The sequence below is a fragment of the Rhinatrema bivittatum genome, chromosome 14 (genome assembly GCF_901001135.1).
Source record: "Rhinatrema bivittatum chromosome 14, aRhiBiv1.1, whole genome shotgun sequence".
In the NCBI taxonomy this organism is placed as follows: Eukaryota; Metazoa; Chordata; class Amphibia; order Gymnophiona; family Rhinatrematidae; genus Rhinatrema; species Rhinatrema bivittatum.
Window position 1 is genome coordinate 6,076,005 of NC_042628.1, and position 27,156 is coordinate 6,103,160.

At 51.2% G+C, this 27,156-nt stretch overlaps 1 protein-coding gene across 2 annotated transcripts in view; it reads left to right on the forward strand.

Annotated features, from left to right (window-relative positions):
• Nucleotides 1-8,962: 8,962 nt before the first annotated feature.
• The window catches only part of GRAP (GRB2 related adaptor protein), a 40,791-nt gene continuing 22,597 nt past the window's right edge, over nt 8,963-27,156 (forward strand). Inside the window, exons 1-3 of one of the 2 annotated variants that reach the window (XM_029577227.1) lie at nt 8,963-9,518; nt 12,797-12,894; nt 17,409-17,531. In XM_029577227.1, coding sequence (XP_029433087.1) covers nt 9,441-9,518; nt 12,797-12,894; nt 17,409-17,531 — 299 coding nt within the window. In that variant the 5' untranslated portion in view covers nt 8,963-9,440. The remainder of the gene's footprint in view (nt 9,519-12,796; nt 12,895-17,408; nt 17,532-27,156) is intronic. The other variant, XM_029577226.1, reaches the window with a different exon arrangement.

Here is a 27,156-nt window from a genome sequence, read left to right on the forward strand (position 1 = left end):
GGGAGTCACTGGGTGCAAGGGGCAGTTAGTGCTCCAGGGAGTCACTGGGTGCAGGGGGGCGTTAGGTGCTCCAGGGAGTCACTGGGTGCAGGGGGGCGTTAGTGCTCCAGGGAGTCACTGGGTGTGGGGGGCGTTAGTGCTCCAGGGAGTCACTGGGTGCAGGGGGGCGTTAGTGCTCCAGGGAGTCACTGGGTGCAAGGGGCGTTAGTGCTCCAGGGAGTCACTGGGTGCAGGGGGCGTTAGTGCTCCAGGGAGTCACTGGGTGCGGGGGGCGTTAGTGCTCCAGGGAGTCACTGGGTGCGGGGGGCGGTAGTGCTCCAGGGAGTCACTGGGTGCGGGGGGGGCGTTAGTGCTCCAGGGAGTCACTGGGTGCAGGGGGCGTTAGTGCTCCAGGGAGTCACTGGGTGCAGGGGGCGTTACTGCTCCAGGGAGTCACTGGGTGCAGGGGGCGTTAGTGCTCCAGGGAGTCACTGAGTGCAAGGGGCGTTAGTGCTCCAGGGAGTCACTGGGTGCAGGGAGCGTTAGTGCTCCCAGGGAGTCACTGGTGCAGGGAGCGTTAGTGCTCCAGGGAGTCACTGAGTGCAAGGGGCGTTAGTGCTCCAGGGAGTCACTGGGTGCAGGGAGCGTTAGTGCTCCAGGGAGTCACTGGGTGCAGGGGCGTTACTGCTCCAGGGAGTCACTGGGTGCAGGGGGCGTTACTGCTCCAGGGGAGTCACTGAGTGCAAGGGGCGTTACTGCTCCAGGGAGTCACTGGGTGCATGACACTGGCTGGCGTGAGGAGAGTTCTCCCTGGCCTGTGACCTCACTCTTCCAGCAAAGTCTCCTATGGCGGGCTGGAGAAATGCCCCACATGAAGGTCTGCAGTGGTGCCCTGCAATGGGAAAAGCGCAGTTTTCTTACCTCTAATCTGAAGGCTGGAGTGGGCCTAGTGCAGGGGGAGGATTTATTTGTTTATGAGGCTGGGACACCAACCAAGCAGAGTGCCACTTTCTTGGGGTGGGAATGTGGATTCCTGTGGGAGAAGGACACCTTTGGAAAACCTGGCAGAGTCCTCTGAGCCTTGCACAAGGACTTAACTTGCTTAAGAAGCTGTTTTTCCCCCCCTGCTATTTCTATTTTTGTACCTGCTGGATTTATTTCGTGTCTTCAGCAAATGGCATGCTTATTTTGGAACACAAACACTTTGTTTTTTCGAGTGACTGTGTGTGATGCCATGTTAAGCCTGTTCGCCATAGCACAAATCCATGTTTTCCCAGGCCCTTCAATGAATTTGAAAGTGCTCAGAAATCTCTGGCGCTAGGCCCCCTGGAAGAAGGAGGGGACAAGAAGCGTTACATAAGCTTTTAATGCTAAATACATTTGCATCAGTATGTGAGCAAGCACACTCTGCCCCCTTGTGGTAGAGTTAGAATTAGCAGTATACGGACAAATCAGTTCCCAGAGGCATCCACGCTCCATCTCTCGCACGAGTCCACGCTCACTTTCTAAATGTCTCTGGTCTTCTTGGCCTGAAATATTACAAAGCACCTGGGCAGCTCTTTCTCTCCAGTGTGCCTTCCTCCCTCCCCGTTTCTCTTCTTTGTTCTCATTGTGGAGGGAAACTTCAGGAAAACTAGCATCAGGAACCTGGTAGCACCAAAGGTTCTTGTAACATGGTCCACTGGACTGACTTCAGTGAGAGCACTGGAACAGGGCAGGGATATTTGGGAGCCAGGCATATGCATGACCTGTGTTCTTGTTGGAGGTGGAGAGTGAGGGTTGGGGAAAGGAGAATCAGATGCATGTGCAGATTGCTAATGAGCCCTCTTTAAAACCGGGTGAGGTCACTTCTACCCTTCCCCAATGATTTTGACACCAAACGCTGATGTCACTTGGAAAAGATTTCAAGACAAGTGCAAGTGCAGAACATCTTGGTTTATGTACAAAATAAAGATCCTGCAAGTCGTTTTCCTGATGCAAATAAAAGCTCCACCGTGACCCAAGCCATTCAGCCAGGGGAAGCCTTAGCTGCCAGCTCGCCAGTCGAAGACCCGCTGCTCTGGGGCTCCGTTTACTAATTGACCCTGCCAAATCTTTCTAGGATGAACTTTCATTTATTTATTATTATTTTTTGTATTAATTTTGACATCAACTAACTCAGAGCAAACGTTCCTCCTTCACAGAGCCGAATCCACGGCTGGCTGGTCCCAGTGTCCCTGTCAGTACACAGCAGTGAATGCAAGCATCAGGGCGTTAAGAGGACAGGAGAAGCAGGCAGGTTCCTCTGCCTAATGAGCACTTAGCTGCAGGCAGCAATTAAGAGCAATCAGCATGGGGCCTGCCAGCCTGCTGAGACCTCTGCCTTCTCCTGACAGGGTGACAGGATTGCTGGACTCACCAGATGCACCTGTTATCCAGGCTGTGACTCCGACATCCTACTGGCGAGCTTCATCTTTCTTCTCCAAACTACTGCCAAACACTTATATGTATAGAGACAGATAGAGAGATGGCTGTGGATTAGTGAGACCCATGACAGATTTCATGGTTAGAGTCAGCTCCTCTCTCCCTCCCTCCGAGGCTCACCTAGACCCTTTCCTGGTGCTATAGCCACTGTTAGTACTGCAGCACCGTGCTGGACCCACACATTCAGATTAGTACAGCGATGGCCAACTCCAACCCTCAACAGCCACACCGCAGGTCTGGTTTTCAGAATATCCATAATGAATATGCATGAGATAGTGCTTGAAAATCTGCGTCCATTGTATCAAATCTATCTGATGCATATTAACAATGTGGCTCTTGAGAAGGCGAGTTGGCAACCCCTGGGATAATAGATTAATAGTATATATCAAGGGTAGGAAACTCTAATCCTTGAGTGCTACAAGCCAGTTGGGTTTTCGGAATATCCACACTGAATATTCATGAGATGCATTTACATGCACCGCTTCCTATACATGCGAATACATCTCATGCATATTAATTATGGGTATCCTGAAAAGCCGACTGGCTTGTGGCACTCAAGGACCGGCGTTGCCCTTCCCTGGGATGTAGATTAGCTGAAACTTACAAAACATTTACAGTGAAATTAATATCTCATTCCTTCTCTCACCCTCCAACTCTTAGCCCCTCTCCTCTGTCTCTCACTCCTATCATCTTGTCTTTCATCTATTTTCTAGAGCCCCTTCTATACTCACCCCTTCCCTGGCCCTCATCTACTTCTGTCTCTCATCCCCAACTCCTTCCCTATCGCTCGTCCCCTCCCTTTTACCCAGCTCCCCATTCTCTTCCCTGCACCTCCCATTTTCACTCTCTCACACCCCTCCACAGAATCCAATCCCTATCCAGTACTTCTTACCCCCTCCCCAGCCCTCAAGGTCCTTCACACCATCTCTTCTCACCATCCCACAGCCCTCCATCTCTTACATCCACTCTCCCCTGTCTTTCATCCCCAGTCCATTCTTATCCACCAAAGGATATTGCTCCAGCCCTTCTAATATGCCTCCACTCGCATGCCAACAATTTCCCAAGTCCTCGCTGATCCTCTTCATTCCTGGAATCCTAATTCCCCACCCTACCTCTGTGTCCTGCTCTCCCCACTATCCCTGAGTCCCCACTCTATCTCTGTCCCTGCTTCCCTCCCCATTCCTGAGTCCCTGCTGTCCCAAGTCCCCACCTAATTCCTGAGTCACCATTATTCTGAGTCCCATTTAAGTGGGTTTGGTGGGCTTGGGGAGGGCCGCGGGAGGTGTTAGCATCTGCTGGGATGTGCATGTGCCATGCTTACCTCTCCAGCTCAGTTTCTGAAGCTTGCACCTGTAGTCAGGTCTGTTAGTTGCGCACACCCCACAAGCCAGCAACAGACGAGCAACTGCCGGCCAGCTCATTACAAAGATTATATATTTATACCTATAGATATATAGAAGACCAGTTGCAACTCTAAAAATTCAGTAGAACTGCACCTCCTCAGTGCTTTTTGGCATGGAACGTGTTTACAGATGAGAGCACCCCTTGTGGTCAGAGCTGGAACAGCGCAGACAGACAGAGGGATATCGCGACCTTGAATTTAGCATTGCGATTTACGTATAGGTACAGATAGATGTGTTTTTGCTTTTCATTTCAGTCAATAAATACACATTTATGCTTTTTGGAAGCTCCTCCTAGTAAACCCCTTCCATTATTGCAGGCCAGGGTAAGCATGGGAGGGAGGATCTGATCTGAAAATCATCAGAGCCCCTCGCCGGTTACAGCACAGCGACCTGCAGCGTCTCCAAAGCGGAGGAGGCTTTGTAAAAGCAAGGGGCTGCCATGCTAAACATTCTAAGAAAACACAAAAATGTGGCAAACATCCTTGCAGAAAGTGGGGGAACCAGAAGGCAGGGAGACCGCCAGTCCCAGAGCTTTAAAGCAGAAAATGCCCGAGCGCCTTCTTCGTGCTGGGCAGGAAGCGCAGTGCAGGATTTCCACCAGCAGAGGGCGGCAGGCTCCAGCAGTAGCACAGCAAGCGGGGAAAGCCCAGCACCAGCGCCCAGAGCAGAGACGGCTGCAGCTGTGTCCGCTTCTGGCAGGGGCCTTGGTGCATGCACCCAGAGCAGAGACGGCTGCAGCTGAGTGTCCGCTTCTGGCAGGGGCCTTGGTGCATGCACCCAGAGCAGAGACGGCTGCAGCTGAGTGTCCGCTTCTGGCAGGGGCCTTGGTGCATGCACCCAGAGCAGAGACGGCTGCAGCTGAGTGTCCGCTTCTGGCAGGGGCCTTGGTGCATGCACCCAGAGCAGAGACGGCTGCAGCTGAGTGTCCGCTTCTGGCAGGGGCCTTGGTGCATGGCCCTGGGCCCAGGACTGCCACTAGCGCTGCAATGAGCAGACTAGGTACATTAAAGGGGGGAGGGGGACGTGCATAGAATATGAGGGCAAAATCCCCGGGTAGCTGGGCAGGAAGGCTCAGGGCAGAGCATCCCAGTCCCAGCTGGGCTGGAGGCCCAGAGGAATAGGAGGATATTGTTGGGCCACAGAGAAAAAAAAAAAAAAAAAAAAAAGCAAAGTGCCTGCCACCCTTGGAGCAGAGGCGTCTGCTTTCACCCTCCCTTTCTCTTCCTGTGACATTCCCTCGGATTCCTTACCTTCACCTCCTGCTCTCTCTATTACTGTTTCTGCCCCCGAGCCCATTCCGTGCATCCTGCACCCTTGCCTGGTGTTACTCCGGACTCTACCCACTTTTGGCCTCAGGCCCCTGTTCTAGAGCTTCCCTTCCAATGCCCTAGTGCCGCATTTATACTTTTGTTTGAAAGACACCTTCCCCTGTCTCTTCTGCCCTCTCGGGTGCACACATTTAGGTCCGCGCATCTCCCCTGGTGGGGCTGATGGTTCGTAGCCCCTCTCCTCCCTGCGCACCCTTTACAAAGGCCAGGCTTAGATGGTTTATGTGTCCTAAGCATCTGCTTTTGATGTTATTATTGACAGGTTTCCATGCACAACAGCCAGAAGAGCTGAAGAGCAAGCGCCGGTGTTGACTTTGCTTGTTCAGTAAAAGAACAGCGACCACAGCGACACCTGCGCTGAGCTCACGTCTGCAGACGATGCCTTGATGGGAGCAGCCAGCGCTGCCTGTGCCAAGATCTTCCCCACACATGCTGGGTACGTGAAGCCTTTCCGATAACATTGTTTGCTTAAAGAGACTCGCCCTGCACTCCTTCCCGCATGAGAAGATTTCATTAAGAGCATAAGATAGGCCATACTGGGTGAGAACAAGGGTCCACCAAGCCCAGTATCCTGTTTCCAACAGGGGCCAGTCCAGGCTACAAGGATCCCGAACATTAAATAGATCCCAAGCTACTAATGCCGGCACCAAGCAGTGGCTATTCCCTATTGATTAATAGCAGTTTATGGACTTCTAAACATTTTTTTAAACCCAGCTGCACTAACTGCCTTAACCACATCCTCTGGCAATCAATTCCAGAGCTTAATTGTGCATTGAGTGAAAAATAATTTTCTCCATTTAGTTTTAAATGTGCCCCATGCTAATTTCATGGAGTGCCCCCTAGTCTTTCTACTATCCGAAAGAGTAAATAACCGATTCACATTTACCCATTCTAGTTCTCTCATGATTTTAAATACCTCTAACATATCCCCTTTCAGCCATCTCTTCTCCAAGCTGAACAGCCCTAACCTCTTTAGCCTTTCCTCATAGGGGAGTTGTTCCATCCCCTTTCATTTTGATCAGCCTTCTCTGTACCTTCTCCATCGCAATTATATCTTTTTTGAGATGCGGCGACCAGAATCATACACAGTACTCAAGGTGCGGTCTCACCATGGAGCGATACAGAGGCATTATGACATTTTCCGTTCTATTAACCATTCCCTTCCTAATAATTCCCAACATTGTTTGCTTTTTTGACCGCCGCAGCACACTGAGCCGACAATTTCAATGTCTTATCCACTATGATGCGCAGATCTTTTTCCTGGATGGGTAACAGTGTAACTACAATATGGGTTATTTTTCCCTGTGTGCATCTTAAAACTAAATTCCACAAAATAAGACCAGGGGCAGCAGTTGTACGAAGTATATTTGCTTGAACTTCCTCTTTCGCCTCACCATTAAACCACTCTGGCAGTCAATTGGTCTTTCTTTGACCTTTCTTAATGAATGGGATACATTTTATCTGAGTTGCTCCGCGAATCAATCATTTATGGCATCTGAAACCTTTACCCCCCTAGCATGTTCCTCCGAAACACTGACACAAACATTGCTGGGGCAATTTAAATTTCCCATTATTATTGAGTTGCCACATTCCTTTGCTTTTGGAATTTCAGCTTGCATTTCACGGTCTGTGTGCTCATGGCCAGGAGTATCTCCCCACTGCTATACTGTTAGCCGTCACGCATGGAATTTCTGTGCAGAAGGATCCCATGGCTATTTATTTATTTTATTTTTGGCTTTTCTCTACCGACGTTCATTTAAAAAATAAATATCACAACGGTTTACAATACAACAAAAACATTCGCTCAGGGCGATACAAAGAACAGAGATGGCTTTTAACTTTAAAACGGATCATAACATAACATAAACCTTATAAAATAACAGCTGGACTCTCTGCCATCATTTACATATAACGTCACCCCCCTCCCCCAGTTCAATCTGCCCCATCACTTCGATTCAGTTTATGCCCTGCTCTCACAGTGTCCCATTGGTTATCCTCAGTCCACCAGGTCTGCTGTCTATATCCTTATATAATGCCAAACGTTATAACTCTCCAGCCTTACTATCCAGACTTCTGGCATTCACATGCAGACATTATTGTGAGTAAGATTGGCTGAGCCTCTCTCCTGCTCTGCCCAGGCCTCCCTCTCTCTCTCTCCCTCGCTGACTCAGATGTTTCCTGCATATCCTGACTCTTGCTGCTAAGTTTTACAGGAAGGTGCTAGGGTGGTCTGAGGGTCAGAGGATGCGTCATAGTGAGCTCAGTGTTACAGGATGGGACTCCTGTACCTGCAGATAAAGTCTTTCAGCCGGCACAGCAGCCCCCAGGTCACCGCACCCCCGAGCGTGGCCGGGGAGCTGTGCAGCTGAAGGAGACTGCAGCGCCTGTTTCCATCTTTTCTAAATACGTCGACTGAAAGTCCATGAAACCAGAACCAGTTCAAGCTGCCCCTCCTGTCAGGGAACGGGCAGATTACCCTTCCCGAAGGATTTCTCCTGTGGCCACAACTGCACAGACACATAAAGAATCAGAGCACACGCACTGGGCTCCTCTGCGTGTAAGGAAGCTCATTTGCTTCTTTATTAAGAGCCCTCACAGTCTGCATCATTTCTGAGAGGAATACAGAGGCCTCCCAGAGAAGGAAGGGGATTCTCCATTCACTCGGTGCTGCACGCGGGGCACACCTGCCAGTTCTACCTGTCGCTACCCCAAATGCCAGGCCCCTGGCTCTCTACCATTTACGAGGATTTATTCCGCTTTTATGCTCGTAAATGACCTTTGGAAAGTGCACCGGGGAGTTGTGCGGATAAAAACCGCACGTGACGCCCAATTTCACACAGACATTTACCTGCAGCAGGAAGAGGTATTCCGGGGAGAGAGAAGGATGCACGTGGACGTTGTCCAAAAGCGTGCGCATAAATCCATGCAGGAAATTAATTACACCTGCACGGGAGCACCTGCGACCTGGTCTGGGTACCCAGCAAACCCCTTAGTCCCATAAGAACCTGCGGACGTTAGCCCTCCCTGGGGGTGAGTAACGAGACGCTCCGGCTCAGCTGGCGGTGCCCCTGGATGAGGGACCCTCCCTCACTCACCCAAATCCCCAGGTCTCCGCTATACTTTCATCTGATTACATTTGCAGCGGGCACTGGGAAAGCTGACTTGCAGTGCAGACTTTTTTAAAATCTACTTTCCTACAAGGAATCTGCCCTTGTAAGATCACCATGTCTGTGTGTCTGTCCGCCTCCCCCCCCCCCCCCAATTAACGTTTAAACATCCAACTTCATTCAGATTTGTGCCACAGACAGGAGAGCTCGCATGGGGAAACAGGCCAGAGCACACTGTGATGTCATCAAGCATTTTCAAAGTGGCACTACCATTGGCTGATGCAGAGCATGTTAAAAGCTTCCCTGCCATTGGCTTAGGGGTCACCAGCTGACTCCACGCCCTGCCTGGTTTCTTTCCTGCCCAGAAAAACGGTGTCTAATATTTCACGATGTACTTGTCCCACTGACATTTACACAACCAATGATCTCATAACCATGTGCACATTTCTGTACCAGAGATGGGAAGAAGGTTTTCATGAAATCTCCGCACATGGCCTTCTGGTTCTGCTCGCTCAGGATGCAGCACTGGTTGGCGGTAAGGAAAGCAGTGAGTTCTGATGGTACCGCGGGATGGGATGTATGAAGCAGAAACCAAAGAGCGGGGTTAATAAGTGTTTTCACTTGCTCTGAATCCAGTTGCTAACTGTGTCACGTGAAACGTTGCTACCTGCTGTCACTGCTGGGCAGAAAGTACTCCCTACCTGTGAGCCAGTCGCAGCAAATTCACAGCAGTTTACGCCAAAAAAATTCGCTGTGAGATTATTGCACCTCGAGAACAGCAGCCTGAAGCGTTTCCGCTGGGATGGGACCCCGGGCTGGAGCAGGACCTCCCTCCCACAGGCCAAGAGCAGCATGAGGCAGGGGCCCGTCCTTTCTGTGGGAGGCTTCCTGTTTCACTGAGAAAGTTATCGCTCCAGTCAGCTCGATCTAACAAACAGGAAATGAATTGCTTTTAACTTTTGCATTGTGAGTGAAGAAGGTGGGACAAAAGAACAGAACATCTGCAGAGAGGAGGCCCCCTCGCCACAGCTGCGCGGACGACCCTGGGCCCCCCCCCAGCCTCTCAACTGGCAGTGCTGGCTGACAGGGCCCGGCGAGCGGCTTTCATATTCAGCAGCAGCCGCCGAAGGCGCCACCGGCTTAGACCCTGCAGCGGGAGGATGGAGGCTGTGGCCTTGTACAGCTTTCAGGCAACAGAGACCGATGAACTTCCCTTCAACAAAGGGGACCTTCTGAAGGTAAGGGATGCTATAGCGCTGGAGCAGGAGGGGGACTGGAGGAGAGGATGTTAGGGCAGCAGGAGGGTGAGGGGTGAACCTTAACGCTGGCGGATCATTAAAACGTTGTCCTTCGTTATTCCACGGGAGGCCGTGGCACAATCCACTGGCCCAACAGTATCCAGAGGTGCTGAAGCTCGGCTTCTGATGTCCGACTGTAGCAGGAAATCATTCCCTGCACTTTCACGCACAAGCTGCGCGTAAGAAGGTCCTCATCCACCGCCAGACGTTCGTCATCGTAGGACACGTAAAAGCTCACGTCCGCTGGGAAGAATTGTCACCAAACCTCCATAGTGAGGGTGCTGGCCTCTCTCCTCTGCACAAACGCTCGCAGATTTAGGAGGAGGAGGAGGCCTTGGAGATTTGGCAGAGGATCCAAAAAAAATAATAATTAAAAGGGACACACACGTCAAAATTGGAAAGCTTTTCACTGGTCAGGCACTAGGCAGTGGGTGCAGAGCTCTTGCATGGGTCACATTATCTGCTGCCATGAATGCAGGGTGGGGTGCACATGGGTGGCAGCCACCCACGGCGCTCATGGATTGGTTTTTTGTAAAGCAGATGGCTTGCTTGGCTGCTGTACGCGCAGACTGGGTTTAGCAGTAGCGCTGCTGCAGGCAGTAGGAGCACAAACCACGTACGTTACTGCGCATACAACCGTTAAAACGATCCTTAGAAAACCCACAAGAAAGCTAAAGCAGCTGAGAAGTAGCCAGTGCTTCATACTGGCAGGTGTTGGCAGAGGCAACTTTCTTTGTTCTCCTTCGTTATTGCATGCGGGTTACGAGCAGGCAAAGCTACTCACTGTGAAACCATAAGAGATAACAGGGCCTCTACCAGTACCAGGATTTGGTGAGAGAGGTAACAACGGTGGTGGGGTCACTTGGCAACAGTGACCATAACATGATCAAATTTGACTTAATGGCTGGAAGGGGTCAATAAGTAAATCTACAGCTCTAGCACTAAACTTTCAAGAGAGAGACTTTGATAGAAAAAAAACTGAAAGGTGCAGCTACAAGGTTAAGAGTGAACAACAGACATGGACGTGGTTTATAAAATACCATTTTAGAAGTGCAGTGCAGATCTGTTCCACACATTAAGAAAGGTGGAAGGAAGGCCAAATGACTGCTGGCTTGGTTAAAAGGCGAAGTGAAAGAGGCTATTTTAGCCAAAAAAAACTTCCTTAAAAGATTGGAAGAAGGATCCATCTGAAGAAAATAGGAACAAGCATAAGCATTGTCAAGAAACATAGAAACAAGATGGCAGACAAAGACCTTATGGCCCATCCAGTCTGCCTGTCCATCCAATTAATTTAGCATTGTAATTCTCATCACTCCTTAAAGATCCCCTGTCTTTATCCCAGGCCTTCTTGAATCCACTGGGAGGACGATCCATATATTCACCACCCACTCCGTAAAGAAATATTTCCTGAGATTACTCCTGAGTCTCCCCCTTTCACCCTCATCCCATGACCCCTCATTCTAGAGCCTCTTTTCCATTGCAAAAGGCTCACTCACCTCCTGTGCATGGAAACCTTTGAGATATTTGAATATCTCTCTCATTTCCCCCCTATCTTGCCTTTCCTCTGGGGTGTACATGTTTAGATCTTTGTCTAACTCCGTGTGCTTTAGAACGAAGACCACTGGCCATTTCAGTAGCCTCTCTCTGGAGCAACTGCATCCTGATTTTGAAGGTGGGGGTCTCCAGCACTGTGCACAGTATTCCAAGCGAGGTCTCAGCAGCGACCGACCCATACAGCAGCAAGTTAAATGTAAAACATCGACAAGGCAGGCTAAGACAGAATCTGAAAAGAAGCTGCTTGCAGAGGCAAAAACTCACAGTAAAAACTTAAAAAAATATATCCAAAGCAGGAAGTCAGGGAGGCCATGTGCTCTGGACCTCAGACTGGGGCGATGATTCACCCTCCAACAGGACAAAGACCCTCAGCAGACAGGTTTGTGAATGTCCTTAGCCTGGACTTGAACCCAATCAAAACATCTCTGGAGAGACCTGAAAATAGCCCGTGCATCGACGCTCCCCATCCAGCCTGACAAAGCTTGAGAGGATCCGCAGGGAAGAATGGGGGAAAATCCCCAAATCCAGGTGTGCCAAGGTTGTAGGGTCGTACCCAGGACGACTGGGAGGCTGCAGTCACTGCAAAAGGAGCCTCAGAGAGCCGCGCAAAGGGTCTGAGGACTTATGTAGATGTGATATTTTAGGTTTTTGTTTTTTTTTAATTAATTTGCGCAAATTGCTACAAACCTGATTTTACTTTGTCATTATGGGGTACTGAGTGTAGACTGAGGAGGGGAAAAATGCAAATTATCCATTTTAGAATAAGGCTCTGATGTAAGAAAATGTGGAAAAAGTGAAGGGGTCTGAATGCTTTCTGAATGCACTACAGGACCTGAATGTAACCCGCTTTGAAGTGCTGAAAAGCGGAATATAAAAAAAAATCTAAATAAATAAACAAATAAGGCTTTGAACAAAATCTACAGCCTATGTGGGGAAGTCTTCTGCTATGAAATGAATAAAATCTTCTTCTTAGCTGCAAAACCCAAGCACACGGTGAAACATGCAAATGAGGAGAGGGTGCTTGACACGCACCTCCACCGTGATGTGAAACCTGGGTTTTTCTGTTTGCACAGCTGCAGGGTCCCCCGCACATTAGCATAATGGCAGGACGGAAAGTGTGACCCAGATCAAGCTGCCGTCACAAAACCCCTTCCCTGCAACAAATCAGATGCTCTCTGCAAGGGTTTCCAGGCTGCTCCTCAGCCACCGCACTCATCCAGTGGCTGAGGAGCAGCTTGGCGTGGCTGCTGCGCTCTGCCACCCGGCGGTCTTGGCTCCAGTCCCCAGGGCTGAGGGTGCTGCGCCAGCAGCACTCACATGATCCAAGGGTTGGTGGGAGCTCAAGCCGTCGTGCAACAGTGACACCTAGTGGCTGGGTGCAGGACTCCAGAAAGAACCATAGTGCCTGGCCCCCAGCTGAGGACTTTCACGGTGAGTCGGGAGGGGAAAAATCCCTGGCAAGTTGCCAGTCTCTACTGAGCTGAAAGCCCCAAAAGGAGCAGTAGGAAACTGCCAGTATAAAAAAAAAAAAAAAAAAATCATTGTTCCTACAACAACCAGCACCAGACTCCAGCCCTGTCTGAGACCCGGGTATCCCCATCTATAGCTGGCATTAAACACAGGAATGGACCACAGCAGTGAACTCTGATTCTATTTATCTTTAGATATTGAATATGGAAGACGACCAAAACTGGTATAAGGCAGAGCTATGGGGCTCAGAAGGGTTCATCCCAAAGAATTACATCAAAGTCAAACCACACCCGTAAGTACCGATCACTATTGGCTTGGAAATTGTACTTCTACCAGAGGCCCAAAAGGGAAAGTGACTGCCAGTGGTTGGCAGAACGTCCCGTTTCTGTAAGCATTCATTTGCACATCTGTAGCAGCCCAATTGGACCATCAGTGTACTGACGTGGAGAAATGACGAGGTCGGAGGTCAGTGACAGGGGATGTCTGTGGCCACCTACAACAGGCCCAGCCAGAGGTGGCAGGAGCTCAGAGAGTGAGAGGATTTAAGCTTGCATGGGACAGATAGGGAGGGACCCGGGTGGTGGAGGAAGCGAGGGAGAAGAGCAGAACCCCCCCCGAGAGCAGGGCAGGAAGGCACAGGGGATGTGTTGCTTATTATCTGCCAGCATTTCCTGTCCATGCTGGAAACCACACTGGCAGCCAGAGAAGGAAAGTGGTTAACCAGTGAATGCACGAGGGAGGCACTCGTAGACACCAGATCTGGAGAGAACATCTCCTAAACCAGAGGTCCTCCCCGCACAACCATCTACAGAAAGGTTTAGCTGGTTTTGTGGGAGGCACTTAAGACGGATGCTAAAATATCACTTCATTAACTGAAAATACCCTTTGGATACAAAAAACCTGATCCTTTCCCGAGAAAACGGCATCCGCGCATGTAATGGAAAGAAGGAGCCTGAAGCAGGGGCAGAGCCCGTCAAGAGGAAATGGGACTGGAGTTCACTCTGCCCCTGATTCCGACCCGTCCAGAAGTGAACCAAACCCTGCCGGGCAGAGCCGGCTCTCTCTTTCCACTAAACTGCGGAGACACCGTTTTCCCAGGAAAGGATCGGCCTTGTCCACATTTGGGGCTAAGTAAGTTTGTGTATTCAAAGGCTATTTTTGCTTAATTAACCGCTTTCTTTTGGCAGTTACTTGCATGAACATTCACGTGGACCATTGCCTGCAGGGGACCGATGCGTGCAAGCTCTCCAGTTTCGGAGATGTGGGTTTCACGAGCGTCCCCCTCATGCATTCACTATAATTGTTAGTTCCTTCTCACCCGCCACAGTAGCCCACGTCAGGAAAGATGTGCAAGCCGATGAGGCCCAGGCTCGCTCTTGCGGTCTATAATCGTTGCTCTAGCACAAGAATCCAGCTCTGGTGCAGGCTTGGGGACCGGGACAGCCTTTCACTGGGGGGGGATATGGAAGCGGCAGCCTAGCCAAGGGAACAGAGCTGTGGCCAGGGTCGTAGAAAACTCCGGCGAGGAATCCGAAGAAAATAAAGCTTTCGATGTGAAATTCTTTCCTCTGCACGGTGTCGCCACAGCGTGAGAATAGAGCTGGGGTTCTGGCCAGCTGTGCGCAGATGCTGCTGTAATGATGGTTAAGACAGGTCAGGGTGAGCCCGATCCCTGTTAAGCCGAATAAACAAACCTCACCCTGTCCCTGCCCTCACCCCACCTCCTCTGCCTGGCAGTATATGAGGAGCATCTCCTCTCCTCTCTCCGCACAGGGACGGGAAGGGGCTGGTATGTCTGCCTGACATTTGTCTGTCACCAGTCAAGCACAGCTGCCTCCTGAAGGTGTTTCCCTGCACGATAAAAAGAGGCAGAGAGCGAAGCAGCAGTAAAATAGTCACAGTTGCCTCTGCTGGGCTGAACGTGCAGGACCCAGCACTTATAGGAATGCATTTTCCTCACCTATTAATGCAACGGTGCAACCAAGTGTGACGCAGGGCCACCCAAATTCTGTCCTTGCAAGGGCTTTGCTCTGCCACTCCTCGTCTTTCTAGCACAAAGGAAGGACTTCAAGTCTTACAGCTCCGTTTTGATGACCCCCCCCCCCCCCCAAGGAGCACCCACACTCAACCCAAGATGGCAAGGGCCAGCTGTGGAAAGAGGGAGTTGACCCCACAATACGCTGGGGGGGGTGACGCTATCCGAAAACAGGACTGAGCGCTGGAATCAGCACAGAGTCCGAAGACTGGGTCATCTTAGGGTCGCGGTCCAGGCCACAGCAGCCTTTAGTGTCCTGGGCTCCTCAGGCCACAGGAGCTGGGTCATGAAATGAAAAGCTGTAATAGCAGGGCCACTATTATGTTTACTCAGGAAATGGGAAAACGTCTGAACTGGAACCTGCAATTATTAATCGGGTCAGGTCAGGTTCCTAACACACTGCCCCTTCCGTTTCCACACCTGCCCTCCCTGGTCTATCCTTGCCACCAGTGGCAGACGCTGGGAAGGGGGGCATCTGATGTGAAGGAGACAAAGGATTTAATCTCCCACTGAAATGCATTGGATTCACAGAAAGTTTGCGGGGAAGAAACATTGGTTTGCCAAGTTCCTGCCATTCACAACAGGAGAAGAGACGCTGAGCACTGGGAAAAGCAACCTTGAAGGGCCGGTTCTCGCTCCTGTGTTGAAGCAGACGATGGTTCCAGGGTGCACCAAGTCCCCTTGCTGTTGAAGGCCGAGCCCTGCCTCACTTACTGTACAAATGTTGGGAACCTTACCATGAAGAAGATTGCGCAGTAACACAGACAAGGCTTTCCCAACTGCCCCTGCTCACTGCAGACACAGCAGTCACCACTCTCCCTGGCCTTCTGAATCTGCCCCAGACCTGTCACGGCTATGCCAGGAACCCACGGGCTCCTCAGAAAAGAAGAATTTCCTGACATCTCTTCTGAGCCTTCCTCCTTCCAGTTTATTAGGCAGACCAGATGAGCCAATTTGGCAGGGCCAGTGCAAGAGTATTTGGCACTTTAATCAAAACATCGATCATGCACCTTCCTCCCACAACTTACCTCCACCACAGTGCTCCCTCCTACCACTGGCAGTGACTCCAGCTCTCCTAGCAGCATCAGCGGCTCCAGTACAGCGCTCTCTCCTACCAGCAGCAGTGCTCCAGCCCTCCTACCAGCGGCAGTGGCTCCAGCACAGCGCTCCCCCCTTACCAGCAGCAGTGGCTCCAGCACAGCTCTTTCTCCTACCAGCAGCAGTGGCTCCACCACAGTGCTTCCTCCTACCACTGGCAGTGACTCCAGCTCTCCTAGCAGCGGCAGTGGCTCCATCACAGCACTCCCCCCTCTACCAGCGGCAGTGGCTCCAACACAGTGCTCCTTCCTACCAGCAGCAGTGGCTGCAGCACAGCGCTCCCCTCCTACCAGTGGCAGTGGCTCCATCACAGTGCTCCCCCCCTACCAGCGGCAGTGGCTCCAGCACAGCGCTCTCTCCTACCAGCGGCAGTGGCTCCAGCACAGTGCTCCTTCCTGCCAGTGGCAGTGGCTCCAGCACAGCGCGCTCTCCTACCAGCGGCAGTGGCTCCAGCACAGTACCTCCAGCACAGCGCTCTCTCCTACCAGCGGCAGTGGCTCCAGCACAGCGCTCCCCCCCCCCTACCAGTGGCAGTGGCTCCATCACAGTGCTCCCCCCTACCAGCGGCAGTGGCTCCAGCACAGCGCTCTCTCCTACCAGTGGCAGTGGCTCCAGCACAGTGCTCCTTCCTGCCAGCGGCAGTGGCTCCAGCACAGCGCGCTCTCCTACCAGCGGCAGTGGCTCCAGCACAGTACATCCAGCACAGCGCTCTCTCCTACCAGCGGCAGTGGCTCCAGCACAGTGCTCCCCCCCTACCAGCGGCAGTGGCTCCATCACAGTGCTCCCCCCTACCAGCGGCAGTGGCTCCAGCACAGTGCTCCTTCCTGCCAGCGGCAGTGGCTCCAGCACAGCGCGCTCTCCTACCAGCGGCAGTGGCTCCAGCACAGTACCTCCAGCACAGCGCTCCCTCCTGCCAGCGGCAGTGGCTCCAGTAGTGCACTCCCTCCTACCTCCTTATGCTGGTGGGATTTTGCCATGCCCTAAATTTTGGCACTCTAGGCAACTTCCTAATTTGCCTAACGGAAGCACCGGCCGTGATTTGCTCTTTTGCTGCCGTCATATCCTCAGCTGCAGTCTATGCAAATGCTTGCCACTTGCACCCAGTTTTTCTGTCATGCGAGGAGAGGGAGGGAGTAACGTTCTCCCAGGGATTCTCTAGGGCAGAACTTTCCAAACTTTTCATGTTGGTGGCACACTTTTTAGACAAACATAATTTCGGGACACAGTAATTCAGTCCACTAGCAAACCAGAGGTTAAAGGTTAAACGAACGAAATGTATTTCGACAATTTATGTATGTTTCCTTAAATATATACATAATAAAATGTTTCACGGCACAACCTATCTCATGAAAACCTTTCATTTATATTAAAAATATATAATATTCCAAGATTAATGTTACTGTTCTAATTTATGAATAACAATAATAAAACAAAGTTATTGTGTTATTCAATTTACCTCTTTAATGAGATGTATGAGCTTGATGGGATGAACACAGCTTTTGAATATTTGGTGTTAATAAGAAAGTCCAAAGGGTCTTCTGCGTAATTTTAAAAAGCTGGCCAGTTTCACACTATATGTCTAGAGGATGGGGAGCGGGTGATGTTCAGCTGTTCAGGTTGTGTTGCTGAGTCCTGTTTGCTTTGTCTGTTCCCTTCTCTCCTTCCCCCCGCAGGTGGTACGCAGGCAGAATCTCCAGGCAGGTGGCAGAAGATCTGCTCCTGAAACGGAAGCATCTGGGAGCCTTCCTCATCCGAGAAAGTGAGAGCTCACCCGGGGAATTCTCAGTCTCAGTAAAGTAAGATCAACGTTAGTCTTAAAAACAAAAAAAAAATTATGTGGCACTCATCTCATTACTCCACAGAACACAGTAACAATGAAAGGAAATAAACCATAGACCACCAGTCATCCCCAGCCCAAATCTGTGCAAACGTACGGGCATGCACGCTTACATCTGTCTGACCCCAAAAACTCCTGAACATCATCTTTGGGTAATTCTCATGTTCCATGCAAACAATATCAAAACCTGCCGAGAATCCAGGAGCAGCACAGCTGTACTATACAGACAGGAACCATTCACAGAAACTCCACTGTTTCCCTCTCTCACACACAGACAGGAACCATGCACAGAAACTCCGCTGTCTCCCTCTCTCACACACAGACAGGAACCATGCACAGAAACTCCGCTGTCTCCCTCTCTCACACACAGACAGGAACCATGCACAGAAACTCCGCTGTCTCCCTCTCTCACACACACTCTGTCCCTCTCTCACACACAGACACCAGATACAGAAACTCCACTGTCTCCCTCTCTCACACACAGACACCAGATACAGAAACTCCGCTGTTTCCCTCTCTCACACACAGACACCAGATACAGAAACTCCGCTGTTTCCCTCTCTCACACACAGACACCAGATACAGAAACTCCGATGTCTCTCTCTCACACACACACACACACTCTGTCCCTCTCTCTCACACAGACACCAGATACAGAAACACCACTGTCTCTCTCTCTCACACACTCTGTCCCTCTCTCACACACAGACACCAGATACAGAAACTCCGCTGTCTCTCTCTCACACAGACACCAGATACAGAAACTCCGCTGTCTCTCTCTCACACACACACTCTGTCCCTCTCTCACACACAGACACCAGATACAGAAACTCCGCTGTTTCCCTCTCTCACACACAGACACCAGATACAGAAACTCCGATGTCTCTCTCTCACACACACACACTCTGTCCCTCTCTCTCACACAGACAACAGATACAGAAACACCACTGTCTCTCTCTCTCACACACTCTGTCCCTCTCTCACACACAGACACCTGATACAGAAACTCCGCTGTCTCTCTCACACACACACACTCTGTCCCTCTCTCACACACAGACACCAGATACAGAAACTCCACTGTCTCTCTCTCTCACACACACACACTCTGTCCCTCTCTCACACACAGACACCAGATACAGAAACTCCGCTGTCTCTCTCTCACACACACACTCTGTTCCTCTCTCACACACAGACACCAGCTAGAGAAACTCTGCTGTTTCCCTCTCTCACACACAGACACCAGATACAGAAACTCCGCTGTCTCCCTCTCTCACACACACTCTGTCCCTCTCTCACACACAGACACCAGATACAGAAACTCCGCTGTCTCCCTCTCTCACATACACTCTGTCCCTCTCTCACACACAGACACAGATACAGAAACTCCGCTGTCTCTCTCTCTCACATACACTCTGTCCCTCTCTCACACACAGACACCAGATACAGAAACTTCGCTGTCTCCCTCTCTCACACACACTCTGTCCCTTTCACACACACAGACACCAGATACAGAAACTCTGCTGTCTCTCTCTCTCACACAGACATGCAGACATTGTGCACTGCTCTGTCTGTCTCTCACATGCAAACATCAGGTGCAAACAGCACTCTATCCCTCTCTCTCTCTCTCACACACACACACACACACACAGACACCCCTCTCTGTCTCACTGCTTTTTAGCGTTTGGTTCTGATGAAGATAAATAGAACAAAGATTACTTTGGCAGATAGAGGTTTAAATCTACCCGTGCATTTGTGTAAGGTCAGCAGCAGTTAAGTGTTTTGCAGAAGAGCACAGGAAGGAAAACCCATCAGCAAAGGGAAACAGAAGAAAAGGCTGAGTAGTCAGAAAAGGGTGAATGCTGTTACCAGTCAGTAAAATCTCATACAGGATCTATTGGGCTGGGTAGGCCTGGCTCTGTCATGGAGGTGGTGAGTTCAAGCTTGGAGGGGAAGGGAAGGCAGTGACTGCTTAATGAAGCCTCTTCCGGTCAACAAACAGCACTGATGGTCGCTTTCGAAGGGATCGGAGAGATAAATCACAAGCATGGCAAAAAATACCCTCCCCCAACTTCCAGGGGGCATTCCTAATACCCGACCATACTTGTCCTTCACCTCTAATGTGCTCTGGCTTCCCTTACTACACCAGGACACAACCCCTCCTCAGACTGCTGGCCAGGGCTTTCAGTACGGTATCAGGTATCAGTACCTGCAGTTTGGTCATGGTTGGACCGAGGGCTACCCTTTCTCTCCTCCATCCCTGCTGGATCCTTTTATGGGAACTAGCAGCCTATTGGCCATGGTTGGACCAAGGCCCACCCTTTCTCTCCTCTAACCCTGCTGGATCCTTTTATGGGAACTAGCAGCCTATTGGCCATGGTTGGACCAAGGCCCACCCTTTCTCTCCTCCATCCCTGCTGGATCCTTTTATGGGAACTAGCAGCCTATTGGCCATGGTTGGACCAAGGCCCACCCTTTCTCTCCTCCATCTCTGCTGGATCCTTTTATGGGAACTAGCAGCCTATTGGCCATGGTTGGACCAAGGCCCACCCTTTCTCTCCTCCATCTCTGCTGGATCCTTTTATGGGAACTAGCAGCCTATTGGCCATGGTTGGACCAAGGCCCACCCTTTATCTCCTCCATCTCTGCTGGATCCTTTTATGGGAACTAGCAGCCTATTGGTGGGCTGCTGGTGACACCCTCTGACTCAGCCCTTTCCTGCACCACCTTTCTCAAACTACTAATAGTGAAAGCGAGGCAATAAAAGTGGCAGGTGCGTAAATTCCATTAGCAAAGATATTAAACTCTTGTCAGAGATGATGTAGTCTTCAGTCCTTAGGCCACTCGTATACTCCATGTTACACCTTTTCTTTAGTACATCCCTGGAAACTGTAAACAGAAAGTGCTTGTGTGAAACTTCATCCGAGGCATTTTGGAAATCAAGGATCCAAGCCATCATGTTTACATACCACCTGCCATCCTCTTCGTCGCATAGCGCAGCGCCTTTCAGCGGGGAAACTGCAGCTGGAATGGGTTGTTCCCATGGGATATTGACTAACTACAGATCAAAAGAGGTCACTTTCAAAGAAACATCAGTTTAAAGTGTAAGTGATCCTCATTTATAAGCATACAACAAACATAGGTAAAATGCAATGCCTACAACAAAGGTGCAAGGGCTAATCTGCTCTGTCAGTGTCATGTTTCTTGCGGCCTCTGATACTGTGTGTGGATCCCCTGGTGTGACGTAGGTTATTGGGGGGGGGGGGGAATTCTGTGAAGGTTTCCACCGTTGTTCAAGGCAAGCCTCTGGGCATGAGTTCAACTTTTTTTCTTCTTTAACGTGCAATGAGCAATCTCCTTTACTTCTCTTGCAAAGGCCGATCTCCCAGCAACATGTGGCGCCTTGTCAGAGTCTGAGGCAGGAAGCAGATGCCTTATTTATGGGAAAGTTAACAAGACTGCAAAGTGTCTGCTTGAGGATTATCAGGCCTGCCGTCTGCGCCGAGGGGAGAGGCAGCCTCCCCCCACCAGCCCACTCCTCTGCCCAGCGAGGAGCCTGCCACAAAGGGTGCAGTGTTTGCAGCGCTATGCATGGCTTCAGGGACACATTTGTTTTCTTACTAGAGAGACTGACACAACAAGCAGTTCCTACATAGAGCCCTTTTCCTTAAAGGTGAAACTCTAAAAGAGCCGGTTCACTGTGGAGCAGATTACGGCTCAAGACGAAGGAAGAAGTCCACGTTTAGGCTCTTTCAGTCTTCTCCCGTGCAGCTCTTCCATTGCCTGTATACTGGGGAGGGCCCGGCCCACTGTGATGGGAGGATCTGACTCCTCTTGCTGTGTATCCAGGGCTGGCGCTTCCATCAGGCAAACTTGGCGGTCGCCCCTACCTCTTCTCAATGGCCTCATGAAAGATCTCCCGCCTCCTGTGGAGGATGTTTCCCCAAATGCCCCTGTTGTCCTGCTTCCACGGCTATCAGTAAGAGCATTCAGTCCAAGCTACCTGGGCTGTCATCAGTAGGTGCCAAATGTCTTGAAGGGCCTGCTAGTTACCTGCATCTATTAAGCAGGAAGTGAACTGAAACTTCCAATTCATTTCATTCGTATCCCTGCACCCATCCCCTGAGCCCGCCAGTCCTAGAGGTGAGAGGCTCTGTATCCCTGCACCCATCCCCTGAGCCCGCCAGTCCTAGAGGTGAGAGGCTCTATATCCCTGCTCCCATCCCCTGAGCCCGCCAGTCCTAGAGGTGAGAGGCTCTAGTCTGTATCCCTGCTCCCATCCCCTGAGCCCGCCAGTCCTAGAGGTGAGAGGCTCTGTATCCCTACTCCCATCCCCTGAGCCCGCCAATCCTAGAGGTGAGAGGCTCTGTATCCCTGCACCCATCCCCTGAGCCCGCCAGTCCTAGAGATGAGAGGCTCTGTATCCCTGCTCCCATCCCCTGAGCCCGCCAGTCCTAGAGGTGAGAGGCTCTGTATCCCTGCTCCCATCCCCTGATCCCTCCAGTCCTAGAGGCGACAGGCTCTGTATCCCTGCTCCCATCCCCTGATCCCTCCAGTCCTAGAGGCGACAGGCTCTGTATCCCTGCTCCCATCTCCTGATCCCTCCAGTCCTAGAGGTGAAAGGCTCTGTATCCCTGCCCCCATCCCCTGATCCCTCCAGTATTCCTGTGCCCGTCCCCTGATCCCTCCAGTCCTAGAGGTGACAGGCTCTGTATCCCTGCACCCGCCCCCTGATCCCTCCAGTCCTAGAGGTGACAGGCTCTGTATCCCTGCACCCATCCCCTGAGCCCACCAATCCTAGAGGTGACAGGCTCTGTATCCCTGCACCCATCCCCTGATCCCTCCAGTCCTAGAGGTGACAGGCTCTGTATCCCTGCACCTATCCCCTGATCCCTCCAGTCCTAGAGGTGACAGGCTCTGTATTCCTGTGCCCGTCCCCTGATCCCTCCAGTCCTAGAGGTGACAGGCTCTGTATCCCTGTGCCCATCCCCTGATTCCTCCAGTCCTAGAGGTGACAGGCTCTGTATCCCTGCTCCCATCCCCTGATCCCTCCAGTCCTAGAGGTGACAGGCTCTGTATCCCTGATCCCTCCAGTCCTAGAGGTGACAGGCTCTGTATCCCTGCACCTATCCCCTGATCCCTCCAGTCCTAGAGGTGACAGGCTCTGTATCCCTGTGCCCATCCCCTGATTCCTCCAGTCCTAGAGGTGACAGGCTCTGTATCCCTGCTCCCATCCCCTGATCCCTCCAGTCCTAGAGGTGACAGGCTCTGTATCCCTGCACCCATCCTCTGACCCCTCCAGTCCTAGAGGTGACAGGCTCTGTATCCCTGCTCCCATCCCCTGATCCCGCCAGTCCTAGAGGTGAAAAGTGAGGATTTATTGGAGCTGAATCAGTTCTAATTATCCAAAACTCCCTAGTTCAGATGAAGTCTGGCCTAAATCCTAAGTGCTTTGTCATGCTCTAGTCTACACATAATACTGTTAATTATGACTTACAGAAGAACTGCTATTCTGTTTTGCCCCATATTGCGCTGTTGTATATCAGTTTATGATTTGTATTGATAGAATTAACTTTCAGCCAGGTCCATCTGGCAGGGTCCTGGGGGAAATGCCGGCACTCACATAGCCGCATCTCTCTGGCCAGCTACGCAGGGGACCTGGGGGCCGGATGTTCAGGCTGTGGCTATGCTGCTTTCGGTGGATATTTACATTTATTCCAAACTTTGTGGATACTAGAGAAGGGACAGTGAGGGGCGAGTGCTGCCCCTGGCTAGAGGAGCAGAGAAAGGTGGATCGGGAAGCACAGAAAGAAAATGGGAATCAGACAGGAGCCTTGAGGACAGCGTTACCGACAAGGTAAAAGGCGCTGAGAGGCAGAAGCAAAACGAAACCTGAAATAACCCTGCAGCGCGTTTCAAGAAGCGGCCATGATCAGCCCTCCGATGGCGGGAGAGGGGGTGGAGAGAAGGGCCAGGGGTAACTCCGTTCATGCCCCTCTGTCACCCTCGCCGGTAGAGGGTAAACCCCGAGCAGGCTGTGCAGAGCAGGCCTGGCCGGATGTCAGGCCTCCTCCCGCTCCGGTTCTGCTGGCCGGCAGGACTTAGCAGGAGCTCCGCCCGCAGAGGCCCAGCCGGCCGCAGGGACAAACAGAGAACAAAACCCAAGGCAGGCGTGAAAAGGGGAACCAAGGCAAACAAACAGAGCAGAAGGCCAGAAACGTAGGCCACAAAGCAGGAGAAAGAGCAAAGCGAGAAGAAACTTGGGACAGCAGAGGGCCACAAAGCGGGGCCAGTACATCCAAGGCTAAGGCTATCCCCGGAAGCCAGGGGGCTCCAGTGTGAGTGAGGCCTGCTTTGAAAGCTCTGGCCGTGCAGGGAACATGGCCGCCAGCAGGACCTCCAAGGAAACATGGCCTGCTGAGGCCCCCTGCTGGTGGGAGTGCAGCACTGCACACAGGCCTTCCCAGTCAGTCTTCTCGCCACAGAAACTGGCACCAGTCCTGCCACTGCAATGAAATGGGAACGGGCTGGGGGCATTCCAGGTAGGGTCACACGTAGCAGGGCACCCCAAATAATGCCTCTGAGCCTTAATTAGCAGTTTGGTCGTCTCCGGTTGCTTGGGCTGAAAAGGCTAATGCCCATGTTGCAGGCCTGAGTGACGGGGCACTGCGAGGCAGAGGCTCCCCGTGGGATTTCATGTTCTCAGGATCCCTGAAGTCACAGCGCAGTGCGGGGACAGAATGCCAAAAACATCCTTCCCATCACCAGCAAGAGAAGGGGAAGAGGAAGACCCAGACGAGGCGGAGCTGATGGAACAGGTTAGGCGAGGAGAACAGGGGGCGAGTGATGAGGAGGGGAGGGGTTAAAACTCCAGGGCAGGGAGGAAGAGATGAACTTTCTGACAGGATCTGAGAATGGAGGAGAATTAGGGAGAGAGAAAGCGACCTTCGTTTTGAGGTTCTGCTGATCACAGCCTCGTTGGTTTTAACCATTGTCTTAATAAATTATATTCCCAAAGTCTGTCCAGATTGTAAGCTCTATGGCATAGAAACTGCCTCTTCGTGCACTTGCACAGAGCTGCATGTGCCTCGTAACACTATACCAATATGTATCAGGAGAGAGAGGACAGGAGTGAGGGTCTTTAGCAGATCTGTGAGCAGGGAGGAAAATTGGCTGCGGCTGCATACGTGTGACTGATGACCCGCGTGTGACCCGTGGAGAGGGAGGAGTTTGGGGGCTAGAAGAGTGCAGAGGAGGGAGGAAGGATTTGTCTGTGAAATATCAGGGCTTGGTGTGACAATAACACCTGGAGCGCAGCTGCTTCTTAAAATGGGCTTTGTTAGAGTGAAGAGCCGGGAGACCAGAGGCCCTCGCCCTGTCACCGCCATTCACCACGTGACCAAGCAAATCATTTAATATCCGTTTACATAACCACACTGACAAGGGAATGTGTGAGGGAACCATAACTCCCTATATATATATATATATGTATATATATATATATCTCAGTGTCACAATGGTATTGGTAATCAGACACTACGAGCTTTGCCCACATTTTCTGAGTTAATTAATTTGTCTAGGCTTTCTTCTTATTCACCCTGAAGGCGCGTGGCAGTCTCGGGAGGAATTCATTCCATGCAATCCGTAGGCTTGGGCACTTTGCATCTTCTCAGCTCATGATAAAGTCATTGCAGGCACAGCACATGTGATGCATGAAATGAAATGGCTCCATCCTCTACGGAGAATGCCAAGGCCGCTACCAGGAGCCATGTACTCTGGGATCCGTCATAAGGTGACCCAGGGTCCTACAGGTTACTCACGTATCCTGACATCCACTGGAGATCTGCCTGAATTGGGTCAAGGTCTTCTGAAGAGGGGACCTGCGAGGTCACAACAGTTCGTGCATTACCACACATGGAAACATGACAGCAGAAAAAGACCATTACGGCCATTGGTCCTTGAAAAGGTGTCACAACTTAAAAGGTCTTCGCCAAAGTGATTCATCTACAATCCCATGGCCCCTGTGGTCCAAACATAGCTCTGATAACATACCTCTCCTCCTTTTATAATGGATGCTGCCTCTTTTTAGACCCCTCCCTTAAATATACTCAGATTTTACCATTTGCTGACCCCCATAAGTTCCATGGCTCCAGTGCACTGGGATGAGAAGGTGAGCAGTTTCTTTCCTTCTGTTTAAGAAGTCGACAGCGTGCAAAGGAACCCAGAGTGGCATTCTCCAGGCTGGAGAGGTTTTCATTTGGGTCCCTCTCTGGTCTTCCATGGGGCAGACTTTAGGAGAACCTGGGGCTAGGGTATGGGAAACAGGTGGCGGTCATGTGCGCGGAGGTCTCTGCCGCCGGGCCTATGAGTGATTCATCGGCTCATCACAGCGGCAGCAGCAGCAGCAGCCAACACTGATAATTATTGTTCTGCTTGACATACTTATGCTTCACACCAATGATACCGGAATAACTTGTCTTCCAGTAATTACCAGTTTGGGTCACGGAGCAGCAATGATTGAAATGCGCTGTGCCTCACTTACTTACCCTTCCCGGCCACATGATACAGAGTTTGCTGTTTCCACTAGAGGCCAGTGGAATTCAGAGAATTTCTACAAACTACGAGGAGGAGGAGGAGGAGGTCACTGGGTTTCCGCATGAAACCAGAGGCTCTGTCCATTCCACTTTTACCACTAAGCAAAATGGGGGCCAGGGACGGAGCAGGCAAAACAAAGAGAGAGAGAGAGACAAAGAGCCAGAGGTGCCGACAGCCCCCTTCCACTCTCTGATACTAATACCAGTGTTTGACCCCGAAGGATGCCCAGACTGTGGGTCTGGTGGATCCCTGACTTAATTCTAGCACCACGTCTGGGCGAGGTCTCGTGATCTGAGGCCTGTTTATCCCAAGCGGTTTTGGAAGGGAGAGGACATGCCTGAACTCAGTGAGGGATTTAGTGAAAATGCTGCTGAGAGCTTGGAATTAATTAGAAATGAAGGCGTTTCCTCTGAGCTGGCAGCATAGCAGAGCGTGCACGGTTGCCCGAGGGCAGGTAGTGGAAACCCCTGCCGAGCCCTGGCATCACGTTTGCTCAGCGAGGTAGATGCCATCTTGGTGCATTTTACTGGCCCTGCCGTGGCTCTTGCCTGAGCGGTAACAAACTTTGATATCGTGAAAGTTTGCGTTTATGTGGACTGTCGCTAGTTGAAATGAAAGAAAGGTAACTCTCGGTTTAGGAATGGCGATTTAGCCTGGAGAGTGAGGGGCATGAATCAGAAGCACCAGTCCTTTGGAAACGACCCAAGATTGTTTTCTGTTTGTCAGTGACGCTTATCCACATCAGCTCTCAGCACCCTGGCAAGAAGCTTTCAGCGAAAATTTTGTTATTCCAAAAATGTCTTCTGATTCCCGCAGTAGAGTTGCGGATTTATTGTGTGGGGGGGGGGGGGTTAGTGCCTGCGTTCACTCCCTCTCAGAGGTTAATTCTCGTTGCATTCTCCCTTGTCGACGATCACGAAGGTTACTCATAAATCAGGAAGATTCCACAATGAAGATTTTAAAACGGTGGAAAGAATGGCGCCAGAGGTTAG